The 13098-nt window shown below is 30.9% G+C and overlaps 1 protein-coding gene and 1 long non-coding RNA gene across 4 annotated transcripts; both read right to left on the bottom strand.

Moving 5' to 3' along the window:
* Positions 1-948: 948 nt before the first annotated feature.
* LOC145064881 (uncharacterized) lies at positions 949-2562 on the bottom strand. Its single transcript, XR_013688125.1, has 2 exons — positions 1779-2562; positions 949-1151 (listed from the first exon to the last, which is right to left on the bottom strand). It is a non-coding gene; the product is annotated as an uncharacterized LOC145064881 (long non-coding RNA).
* Positions 2563-3849: 1287 nt separating this feature from the next.
* On the bottom strand, positions 3850-8947 carry LOC145063361 (uncharacterized). 3 transcript variants are annotated; one of them, XM_079010951.1, is made up of 4 exons: positions 8907-8947; positions 5463-8124; positions 4688-5386; positions 3850-4174 (listed from the first exon to the last, which is right to left on the bottom strand). In XM_079010951.1, exons 2-4 carry the CDS (start codon positions 8082-8084, stop codon positions 4124-4126), a joined length of 3372 nt encoding a protein of 1123 aa, XP_078867077.1. In that variant the 5' UTR covers positions 8085-8124; positions 8907-8947; the 3' UTR covers positions 3850-4123. The 3 variants fall into 3 exon arrangements, with proteins under 3 accessions (XP_078867077.1, XP_078867076.1, XP_078867078.1); XM_079010950.1 differs by lacking the exon at positions 8907-8947 and adding an exon at positions 8530-8891; XM_079010952.1 differs by lacking the exon at positions 8907-8947 and adding an exon at positions 8246-8364.
* Between the last annotated feature and the right edge of the window lie 4151 nt (positions 8948-13098).

Here is a 13098-nt window from a genome sequence, read left to right as displayed (position 1 = left end):
CCAAAATATACAAACTAATGATAATATAATGCTCTAACTGGCCCTCTTGGTTGAGTTTTTTGAACCTGTAAATCCAACACATTAAAGAAACATAGTAAAAAACCTTTTTAGGAACAAACCTGACATAATAAAGCCTTCACCCAATATATTTATAAGATAAAAATACAAAAAGTTAAAAATGATGAAATCAATTACAATTAAGGATTAAAATAAAAACCTGTTAAGAAAGAGTTATCTGCAGGAAGGATATTTGAATCAACATGTATTTTCTGATGGTTTCAAATTTTGAATTATCCGAAATTCAGGGAAGGAGATAGAATTTGTTGAGAAATATAAGGATTCAAAACACAGGTTAAAATTTAATATTATTTTATTGATGAGTACTTGTACTATTAGCTTAATGATTTGAACGTCTTAAAAAAATAATATTATTATATTCAATTTATTTTTAGAAATAGTGAGATTTCTTTTATAAGATAGTAAATATATATATATATATATATATATATATATATATATATATATATATATATATATATATGTTTAGGTTATTCTATTCAAAGTAATTATTGTGTTATTGTATGCATAAATGTGGGCCAATCATTTTACTTATTTTAAAAAAGTGATTAATACATATTATTTAATTAAATATGATTGAAAAATACAATCTAATTTAACTAGAAGACTATTTTAGTCGGTTAACATAAATTTAATAAAGGAAATTTGCATATTTTAAGGGATCAAAGATTCTATTAATTTTTAAAATCCGATTTTACAAATTATAAGGTTTTTAGTTTGTACATTCTGATAGAATATGTTTGAGTATGTTCAAAAATAAAAATATTTTTGAACCATAAAATAATAAAAATATTCTTGAACATATTTCTTGATCATGACTTTAAAAATTTCTTGTAGAATAACAAAATTCTCGAACCATCAATTGAAGAATTAAAACAAAAATTACATTAATTCTTATAGAATACGTGTAACAATTGCTAAAAATTACATTTATTTTTACAGCATAAAACTAAAAAACTTTCAAATCGGGAAAAAAAACATCAAAATCTAACAAATACACTAATTCCTTCTAAAAGAATAATGTTGCTAAGAAACATTTTCAATTTTTTTGTCCGTTCTTCAAGCATCAACTTCTGTGAAAATAAATTCAATTGTAGTTTAGAATCCAATAACGTATTAGCAAATGAAAAATAAAAAACAAAATTCCTTTGGAAAAATATGTGGACTTGTGAATTGCACCAAAACCAATAACCAATCATTGTAGAACATGCATAAATCAGTGAGAAAATATTCATATTCCATTCCAACAGAATTGGAATTCGTGATTCCATTCCGATAGAGTTGGAATTCAAGATTCAATTATTGTATGCATTCTGTTGGAAAAGTATCCAAATAAATCAGTAGAACATGCATAAATCTGTCAAAAAATATCCAAGTAAACTTTTGGGATACCCGATATCATATGAAAAATATTTGTAATTTGTCCAACATTAGAAGATTGAAATAATGTCATAACGGGTATACCAGTTTCCTATTGAGAAGCAGCAAATAAAGGACAAGATAATCAATCCAATTTAAATAGAATTAAATACATGACACGCTACTCTGCAAATTTCCACCATTCAATGTTTGAATCTAAGTGTCAAACATGCACCACATTTTATATTTTCAAATACATCTTTTGGTGCCATAAGCTTATAAAGCATCATTTTTGCATAAAGTACCAAAAGAAATAGCTTAACTGAAACACATAATATTACCTTTTGCAAAGAATAGTTCAAGAAAGTTTGTGAATTGGCTAATTATGATTGCTTTGGCAGAACCATTCCCTTCAACCATGAGTCTATTTCCTCCATATGGAAAACCATATAAATAAATGATGTCTACAATAAAGAAAATAAAAATTGCCAAAATATGTCAAGCGTATTAAAGGACAGCGTACTAGATCATCAATTTTTGTGTTGTTGCGGAATTCTTGAAGATCGATTCTGTGAAATATACTTGCTGGCTTAAAGCCTTGCAAATCACTTTTATGTGTCTGGTTACTAGTGGTTGTAAAATCGAATCACGTTTTGTTGTGACGGCAATTGCAAAGACGATGGTGATGGATGGCGACGGTGGCTCGGTGATTGCTGGTTGTGAAATCAATTAGGAAGCTGATGAAGAAGCCCCTAGTTGCGACGATCGCCGGTGGCATAAACTACCTTCGGTTTCCCCAATCGTTGCTCAGTTTTCACCACCACATGATCTCCTTTAATCGATGTTCTTTTAACCTGATGATGCCAAGACGAGGACCGAAGTTGCTTTCTCAGCCCCCCTTGCGATCGATCGAAATGTCCCGGAAATGCCCTTTGTAGAAATCGGTTCTTATTGAAAAAAAACCGCAGAAATCGCGCTTGGGCATGGTACCGCTCTATGAAGAAGACGATGAAAGGCAACCCCAAAAAGGTCGCTGATGTCGATTTGTGGTTTTTAGATAAAATGGGAAACGAGATTTAAACGATATCATGATTATAGGGTAAACAAATGACTAAATTACTTTTATTTACTTTATTTATTTATTTAATTATTTAATTAATTTTGATTGGTCTACATTTATATATATATATATATATATATATATATATATATATATATATATATATATATATATATATATATATATATATATATATCCATTAAAAACATCAAGTTACCTGGGAATATAAGAAGATTTCGGAATGTTGATTATAATCAACCAAGATTTTGATTAATCATAGATTTCTTACTTAGAAATGGTATAATTATAATTTTCTAATTAGAACATAGGTTTGGTCGTATATACAACTTGTTCATTCTATATTGTTTCTTGAATTAAAAACATTATATTTAATATTAATAAATGGCTTCTATGATTATTTTTTCTTTCGGTGTTCTATTGGTACACATGAAAAGAAAAAGACAATAAAACTTATACCTCCTGTCTCTTCGATGGAGTATAGTAGAGACCAAAAAAAAGAGTTTTTCTATTTATGCTCTTTTGATCGTATCAAAAAAAGTAAACAAAAATGAAATATACTTTTATCTATATTCTCGAATGTTATTATCAAAACACAAACAGCATCAAAAGCGCCTGCGCCGCACAAAACTGCATAATGCGGTTTAGAACCTTCGCGGTGCGTTTTGCGGTTTCCGAAAATCTCAAACCGCACATGTGATGCGGTTTGAAGTTTTGATTTTAAACCGCACCAAACCGCAACGTGCACACCCTTAGTCTAAATTACATCATTTTAAGAAAGAAAATGTTTATTGGTTTTATCTAGAAAAATGTAATGGATACCAATATAGAAGCAATTTCGCTAAACGAACTCATCCAAAAATAAATTATTACAAAGATGGTCAAATGGTAAAACCATCCATTTTTGTTTAATTTTTCGACAAATTTTTATTTATTTACGAGTCATATCTCAATTTTTTATCATTTTTGTGATTATAACTTTTAAAACGCAACAATCCAAAATTACCACAATCTTAAACTTCAATTCAATCAGTTTTAAGTATTTTTTTAAAACACAATATTTTATCAAACCATTATTTATTTTATATCATTTAACTTTTTATATAAACCTATAGAATAAATTAATAACCACCTTACTACTTTTTAAAATCTAAAAAAGTACCCTTGCATTATCTTATTCAAATAGCGCCCAACCCTATTGCACAGAATAGCATAGAAAACTTTACGAAATGACCAATAATATTGTCACATTCATCAATCATTACCCATTTTTATAAAATTTCATTACTTTTCAAGTTTCAACTGCTCAATTATAGCCACAAGTGTACAACTGCTTTCGAGATGGATTATTGGTAGGTCTTTTCCATATTAAAATATAGATATAAAACTGAGGACAAGGTACAAATTCCACTGCACGACGTACACATGAGATATTTATCAAAATGGTTGACCTGTATAAATGGTGTTAAATGATAAACAGAATAATGAATTTTGGTGGTTGGGGAGGGTAATCAAACTGGGAAAAATAATGGTTGTTTTTTTTTTATACAGCTTTTGAAAAACATTTCAAGTAAATTTGAGCTTTGACAGCTGTATATAATAATATAGTTAATATGGTGCATGAAAACCGCCTTGCGATGTTCTCGAGGGTCCCACAACCTACAAAAATATGAAATTTTCATGACAACATCAAAGCTTTGATATTATTTTGAAAAATCTACCCAATTAATTATAACAATTTCATCCGTATAGAAAGCAATTTTCAAACTATATTTGGATTTTTCAAACCGTAATAAGAGAGAGTAAATTACGTTTTTGGTCCCCAAGTATAGCTGATTCTTTCCGTTTTCGTCACAAAAAGTTCTCTTGCAATTTTGGTTCTTATTCAAAGTTTTTATAACGTTTTTGGTCCTTGTCTCACGTAAAATAACTTTTCAGGACCAAAATTGCAAAAATCAGCTTTACTCAAAGACAAAAAATAGTTGCATTTTATATGGAACAAGGACCAAAAATGTTACAAGAACCTCAAATAAGGACCAAAATAGCGAGAGAAAACTTTTTGGGACCAAAATTGCAAAAATCAGTTACGCTCAAGGACCAAAAATGTAACTTAGTTAAAGAAAAAAAGTAGAAGTAGGATGCTATTTTCTTGCATTTAGCACTTAGACTCACCTCTCTGCATGCATCAGAAGCAATGCTGGATCTATTTGTACAAGGGTGGAGCTGTCCAAATCCCAATCTCGAATCAAAACCCAAACCCAAACCGGGCCCACCATGTTCACCTTCCAATGACACGTCAGCACCAACACCAACATGATTGTCCCTTTGACTTTGAGGTTGATCAAGTTGAGACCCAAATAACCTAATCCCTGAAGAAGAAGAAGAAGAAGTTCTTCCTCCATTTCGATTCACTAAATCATTCATTCTGTTATTATTCAAAAACCGATGATGTATTTGGCGATGTATTCTCCTCCTATCTCTTAAAGTAGTAGCAGGTGTAAAATCACCAGGTTCAGGTAAAACCAAAACACGTGTTTGTTGAGATTGAGGTTGTTGTTGTGTGAGGGGCGTTTCGGGAACATATAATTCGTTTAAATCGAAACCTCCGGGAATGGGAGATCTGGAAGAAGATGGTGGTAAAGGATCTGATGAATTTAAGGAACCGAAAACAGTCGGCCTACAGCCGTCACAATACCAATTTCCTTCCGGAACCTCCCTTCCTAGACCAACACAAAAAGTATGTGCAGATGAATCGCATATGTCACATAACAACATTAATGCGTCTTCCCCACCATGGTGACACTCTGTACATATCACACTTTCGTATGGGTCAAGATACCCCCTTAACTCTTCTTCAGACGGCTCGTATACCTGTCAACAACAAACAATTCTTTTAATAAATGACCATTTTACCCTTGCATTTCAGTAAAATAATTAGATTACTAACCTGGTCGCATTCAGGAACAGGGATGACAACTGTTCTTGAGTCAAATCCAGTGTCTGATTTTGCAGCTTTTGTGATTGTTGAAAATCTTTGTTTACATAAAGGGCAACGGGATTCCACTTTTGACCATTCCATGATGCATGAGAAACAGAAGTAATGGCGACAACAATTTAGGACACCTCTGACAGTTCTTTTTGCTTCTTCTGATAAACAGATTCCACAAACTTGTTTTCCTATTTCGTCTTTTGTGTTTTCTTCTAGCTTTTCTTTACCTTTTCTTATTGGGTATTTTTTTCTTTGGGTTTCTTCTTGATTTTGGGAGGAGGAGCTTCTTAATTTAGCTCTTAGATTTGCACAGTATACTCTTGCTTCTCTCATTTGTTCTCTTTCTTCTTCTGAGATGGTGTATTCATGGTCGGATGATGGAGGACTCACAAAATCTGAATCGGATTCTGGTGTGGGTTTTTTTGTCTTTTTGTCTTTGGTAGAAGCTACCTTTCGGGGGTTTCTTTGTTTTGGCCTTGTGGGCTTTTTCGTCTTTTTATGTCTTCCACGGATACTCTTTTTTTGTGGTGGTTTCTCGGGTTTTTTCATCTTTGGTGTTTCGTCTTCATCATCAAGAAAATCACTCTCACTTAACTTGAATTCTGCATCGTTTTCATCTTCTTCTTCTTGATTGTCTTCTTCAGATGAAATCCTACTTTTTTCTTGAGGGGCATTTATTGGGTTTGACTTGTTACTTGTGGAAATAAAGTCAGAATCATCTTCTGTGTATGAAACCTTCCTCTTCTCACGAAGATTCTTTTTCTGGTTTACCTTCTCACCTGGATACATAAACTCTCTATCATCATCATCATCATCTTCAGTGTCTGAAACCCTCTCCTTTTCTTGAGGCTTCTTTCTACCCAAAGAGACAAATCCTGCATACTCTCCCTCATCATCATTATCATCATCCTCTTTTGTATATAAAACACTTTCCTTTTCCTTAAGGTTCTTTATCTGGTTATCTTCCTTACCATCAACCTCATCATCATCATACTCTTCTTTATATGCAACCATATTCTTTTCCCTGGGCTTCTTTATCTGTTTACCTTCCCTACCAAAAGATATAAACTCTTCATCATCATCATCATCATTACCAAGATCATCATCATCATCATCATCCCCTTCTGTATATGAAACCCTCTTCAATTCCATAGGCTTCGTTATCTTGTTAGCTTCACTATCCAAAGACATTAATTCTGCATCATCACCATCATCATCATCATCATCATCTGCTTCTGTATCCGAAATCCTCTTTTGAAGCTTTTTTCTTTGGGTTCTATTTCTACCCGTAGACACAAATTCTGCATAGTCCTCTTCTTCTTCTTCTCTATATGAAACTCGATTCTTTTCCCTAGGCTTCTTTATATGGTTAGCCTCCCTACCTGAAGACATAAATTCTGCATCATCCTCATCCTCTTCTGTATCTGAAACCCTATTCTTTATGTGGTTTCTACCCTCGGACTCGAATTCTGCATAGTCCTCATCATCACCAACATCCTCTTCTGCACATGAAACCCTCTTCTTTTCCCTAGGGTTGTTTACCTGGTTACATTCCTTACCCAAAGACATAAATTCTGCATCATCATTATCCTCATGCTCTACCCTCTTCTCTTCGTGACACTTCTTTCTCTGGCTTCTCTTTCTACCTGAAGACATGAATTCCAAATAGTCCTCTACATCATCATCCTCTTCTGTATATGAAACCTTCTTCTTTTCCCTAGGCTTCTTTACATGTTTACCTTCCCTACCTGATGACATAAATTCTGCATCATCATCATCTTCATCCTCTTCTGTATATGAAACCCTCTTCTTTTCCTTAGGTTTCTGTCTCTGGTTTCTCTTTCTACCCAAAGACACAAATTCTGCATAGTCATCATCATCCTCCTCCTCCTCCTCATCATCATCATCTTTTGTATATGAAAACCTCTTTTTTTCCACAGGCTTCTTTATCCGGCTACTTTCCCTACCCGAAGACATAAATCCTGCATCATCATCATCTTCTTCTTCTTCTTCTTCTGTATAAGAAACCCTCTTCTTTTCCCGAGGCTTATTTCTCTGGTTTCTACTTGAAAACATAAATTCTCCAAAGTCTTCATCATCATCATCTTCTGTATATGAAACTCTCTTCTTTTCCCTCCGCTTAGCTTCCCTACCTAAAGACATAAACTCTTCATCATCATCCACTTCTGTATATGAAACCCTCTTCTTTTCCCTAGGTTTCTTTATCCGTTTAGCTTTCTTACCCAAAGACATAAACTCTTCATCATCATCTTCATCATCATCATCATCACCTGTATAAGAAACCCTTCTCCTCTTACGAGGCTTTGCTATCTCATTCCCCTTCCTACCTGCAGAAGTCCTCCGGGTGTTTCTTGATCTAGCAACCCTCCGTGACTTTCCAAAATCAGCTAATATCTCTTCTGATTCATCACCATCTAAGGAATAGCACTCATCTGACTCATCACTATCTTCATCTTCAGCCACATTATATTCCTCATCTGACTCCTCTGAGTCCTGTTCTCTTTGCTGAATCTTTCTCCGCTTATTTCCCTTGACACCAACACCATTTCCTCTTGTCATCTGTTCTTGCAATGCAGATAAGCACAAACAACCTCTCACTCTGAATAAAATAAGAGTACACATATCAAAATATGTAGAATAATATGTTACAGAGAAGATCTAGACTCCTAGGTGTATTCAATGAGATCAGAAGAAGAGGAAAGAAGTGAACTACACATTACTTGTTAAGAACCTCGTCATTTGGAGGATATTAGCAAAACAATCTTTGAAAAAAGGAAATCGGATATTACATTAAACCTTCCTTGAATCCGCCAAAAAAGGTTACAACTTGATATAAACCCTAATGAAATCCAATGTAATATAATAAATCAACAAGTATCATTTGGATTTTTTTAATTTTAAAGTATGAATTGCTTTGAATTATAATAGAACTAATTACAGAAACAAAGAAACCCAAATTTTATATCATAAACAGCACGAAAATGAAAAAAAGGAGGAGAATTACCAATAAAATTATTAAAACCTCATAATTAAGTCGTTGCTATTGATGTCTCTATGTCAAATCAAAACCCTAGATCATCCCAACCACCTTACAACTCAATTGACCAACTCCATGAAAAAATTCGATACTGTTCACAAAAGTTAGACATCTGATAATCGTTTGCTTGAAATCATCTGCAGCAGCAGAATCATTTAAAGGGGAAATCGTGTATAGAAATGGAAATTAACGGGGGAAAAGCAATCCAGCGAAATCCATATAAGGAAAAATTAGCATATAAGCAACAAAAGGTTCTAACAATTCCGATGAACAAGCACAATGAAAAGATTGATTCGAGGCTTTATAGAGAAGAAGAAGAAAAAAAAAAAGAAGGATTTGGTTACCTGCAGAAGGAGAGGAAGAAGGTGCATCCGAAGCCCAAATAAAGAGTTTACCGCTCCCTTATATAGATGCAATCAACGCGGTAAGTACAAAACATAACTCTCACTTTAGTTTATTACAGTAATACAACTCAAAAACCAATTGATAAAAAATTAAAAATACACTATGTTTTTACAAAATTATATATATATATATATATATATATATATATATATATATATATATATATATATATATAAAGTTATTATCATAAAAGTTCTGATATAGGAATTTTCTGAATTAAATCCTATTTTTTCTAAAAAAAAATCTTGTAATTTTATTTTTGATTTTCTCCTAAAAAGCTCTCACCTAGGTTTTTGTTTTTTTAGAAAACCTTAGCATTTGAAAAAAAAATTAAAAAACTGTTAAAATTGTTAAATAGAATATATATATATATATATATATATATATATATATATATACTAGGTGTGAAACCCGTGTATTACACGGGTTGCTTAAAAAAGTTAAATATAAGGTGTAGTTCAATCTTTACTAATAAAAAAAATATTATCATATTTACAAAAACATCATGTTGAATATGAATGTGTAAAAATTAAGTATTTTTTAAAGCAAACTTTCGAAATAAATACAATAAATAGAATAAACCATAAGGACCATTTATGTAATTTGTCTTAATTAATCTATACTAATAAAACTAATTAATATAAATTCACAAATGGAATTCATAAATAGAATATTTACTATATACATTAATTCACATTACTTACTATAAGGTGACATTTAATAGATGGAAGTTGAATAAAAATGAAAAAAATACAAAAATTACAAGTGGAAAAAAAATAATTTTAAAATTCTAAGAAAATTATATGTATCAAATTCAATAAGAAGTTTACATTTGGCAAAATTATCTTTATTTATTAGTGTATATATATATATATATATATATATATATATATATATATATATATATATATTAAATCTTTTATGACCTTGATGATAAAATACTTTTTTTTTAATTAAACAAAATATAAAATATATAGTTATTATATGAAGTAATATTTACTTTCTACATAAAAAATGATTTAAAGCAATAAATATATTATTAATGTATGTCCTTAATGTTGAATTAAAGAATAATATACGATAAAAGCTTTACTTTCGATATTAAGAAAATATAAAAGTTTAATTTTGTAATTGCATGTATCATTTGCTTCTAAATTTGTAATCGTTTGAATAACTAGTTTAAAGACAATCTGATCTGTGGATTTCGATCAAATCTAAACGGACTGAAAATGATGTTTAACCAAGTTATAAATTTGGTGGATACGTTACTAGAATTGAATTTTCTTTTTTAAATGTATATATTTTATTATTCCAAAAATAGGGATAATTTGAATTTTAATTTCTTTTACTTCGTTGTGGTTAAACATAAGATATTGTTTATTGGTATGTTATGGTTATCATTATAACAATTATTTATTGTTTTTATTAATGATCAAATCTAAATCTAAATACTATTATAAAAACGCTGTTTTTATTATTTCTATTTGTATCATTATTTTATTATATCAAATATATTGATAAGTATGGTATTATTATAACTATTCATTAATATTATATGTTATCTATCATGCTACTTGTCAAACTATTAATTATTAATTTCAATCAAATTTTAAATTTTCCACTCTAATTACATTAAATTAATAATTGATTCTCCATTTTAAATTTCAAAATTAATTTTTTTCACTTTAATTATATTAAATTAATAACATTAGATTAAAAAATAAAATAAAATTAGTACAGATTATACAGTGATATAACTTCACGTATTTATTTAAGTCAACAATTACAATTTTATATAACTAAAAAAATATCTCTTAAGTAATAATTTATTTAAAATAATTGATTAATAATTTTGATTTTTTAATACGGTAATTTAATTAAATTTATAACATGATTCTCACGGGTTATAAACTAGTTAATATTATATAGAATTGAGTTATTTTGATAACCAATTTAGAATAATAATAATAATAATAATAATAATAATAATAATAATAATAATAAATCTTCATAACCAACTAATCATCTCGTTTAAACCAATTGCATGTCAAAAGTCATAAAATAAAAAAATAAAAATAAATTAAAGAGAGGTAGAGAGAGAAATGATCTTTTCTTTTGTCTCAAAATTAGTTGTGAAACTCATGTATTATATGGGTTAATTTAAAAAAAAAATTAAATATAAAGATCAAAATATTTGAGATTTTGAATTTATAAAAAAAATAATGAATTATTATAATGGAAATGTGTTTTTATCTTTTAAATTTAAACAAATAATTTAAATAAATAAATAAATAAATAAAACTAATGAGCTTTAATTTTGAGAATTTTGAAATTAAAATGTAAGTTCATTAATGAAATTGATATTCAATTATTACTACATTTATTACAATTATTATATTAAAATATTATACTAAATTTAATAAAATAGAAAAACTCATAGATGGTCATTTAAAACACTCGAACTTCATTCGGTCATAACTCCTTCATCTCAAGCTCGTTTCCAACGAACTTTATATCCACAGAAATCTGATGAGAAGCTCTACGCTTCTAACGACTCACCATTGCCTTAAAACTTCCCGCACAAGAGCCCAAATTCCATAAAGGCCCGAACTAGAAAATTATGATTATACCCTTGGGCTCCGAAATGCCATCGAACACTCGGATCACTTAAACTGTAGTACCCACATCCAAAAAGGGTCAAATCCTTTCTTCCCCAAGTCCCTAAGCCTCATGATAACTGGCGATTAAGCCACAACCCTGAATAATGAAGAAATTTGAAATCGAGTGTTACAACTCTCCCCCACGTAAATTAGATTTTGTCCTCGAAATCGCTCCTTACTAACACTCAGATCATACCAAACAACCCAAGGAACACAACCGAAAATTTTGAGCCTAAAACGACCTTCCCAAGACAACTGAACCCAGACAGAAACTTCCAACCCAAAGGAGAACAAATCCTTAGCCCCTGCAGAAACCACTTTTACCTTTCTGAAACCTAAAAATTATATGTGTTATTTCTCTCATTTAGTTTATCCAATTGCATGGTGCCATGCAACCCAAATAGACCATGTCGGGTCGGGTCAAGTACTTACCAGAAATAGTTATGGACTTAGACACCTTATCCAACAGTCTCCCACTTGGATAAGTCTAATAATTATAACTGCAATACTTCAGGAACCGATCGGCAATCAAAGCTCTTTCAAGGTCTCTCGGAACTGAGAAGATGTTGATACGCCATTTAAGATAAGTGATCATATAATCCTCTGTTTTAGATATCAGCCGAACAATTACATGGAACAATGTCTTACTTATTGTCCAGCAGTTTGTTTCCCGATTCTCGATTTGTTTGACAAAGAACTTAATTGAACGCATCAACTTAGTTCTGACCGGGCCCGGTACATAGGTCAAAACAAAATCATCGAGGGGCCCAGATATCAGCTTCTAATCCAAGAAGGAACAGATAAACTTCGACTCATATGTTTGTTCTACTACTAGTTGAATTATACACAAAAGCACGTTTTATAACATCGAGTTACCAATGCGTTTTCATACAATCAATGCATAATCAATTCATAGGCAACAAATCATATCTCTAGGTTTGAAGACTTATATGATATTATCGTCTCACGATCACTCGAGATAAAATTCCATGAAGTGATTCCAGTGAGCATTGGTTGATTCCAATACTCAGAACTTATGAGTACTCATGAAGTGTTATCTTATATCCTGACACCTACAACCAACTTCATGACAGTCTTACTTCATATCTACTTCCAACATATGACTGACTGTGGAAAGTTTGAATAATATGCGAAACCACACCATACTATTCTGGAAGCCAAAACATGCAAAAGAAATTATAGTAAACGATTGACAAAAGATAGTAACACTTTACTCATAAATAAACACAAATTTTTATTCATCATCAAATGTCAATTACACTTTACAAATTTTGTAATTTATCTAACTACTAAAACTTATATCATCCTTCAGCCCTATGCTCCAAGCATGCTGGAGATGCTTAACCCTACTCAGTCCCTTCGTAAGGGGATCTGCTGGGTTCTCATCCGATGATACCCTCTTTGCCACGAGGATTCCTTCTTCTATGCAACGTCTGATAAAATGATATTT

This window comes from Lactuca serriola, chromosome 7 (genome assembly GCF_051521515.1).
Source record: "Lactuca serriola cultivar US96UC23 chromosome 7, Lser_US96UC23_V15, whole genome shotgun sequence".
NCBI lineage: Eukaryota > Viridiplantae > Streptophyta > Magnoliopsida > Asterales > Asteraceae > Lactuca > Lactuca serriola.
This window is presented reverse-complemented; position numbering and strand designations above follow the sequence as displayed.

What these genes read in the sequence shown, in the direction of transcription:
- LOC145063361 (XM_079010951.1), bottom strand. Translation starts at nt 8,084, where the DNA reads ATGACAAGAGGAAATGGTGTTGGTGTCAAGGGAAATAAGCGGAGAAAG. An exon ending in CTGTTCCTGAATGCGACCAG is followed by an intron (nt 5,387 to 5,462) that starts GTTAGTAATCTA and finishes TGTTGTTGACAG; the next exon opens with GTATACGAGCCGTCTGAAGA. An exon ending in CTTCTGATGCATGCAGAGAG is followed by an intron (nt 4,175 to 4,687) that starts GTGAGTCTAAGT and finishes ATATTTTTGTAG; the next exon opens with GTTGTGGGACCCTCGAGAAC.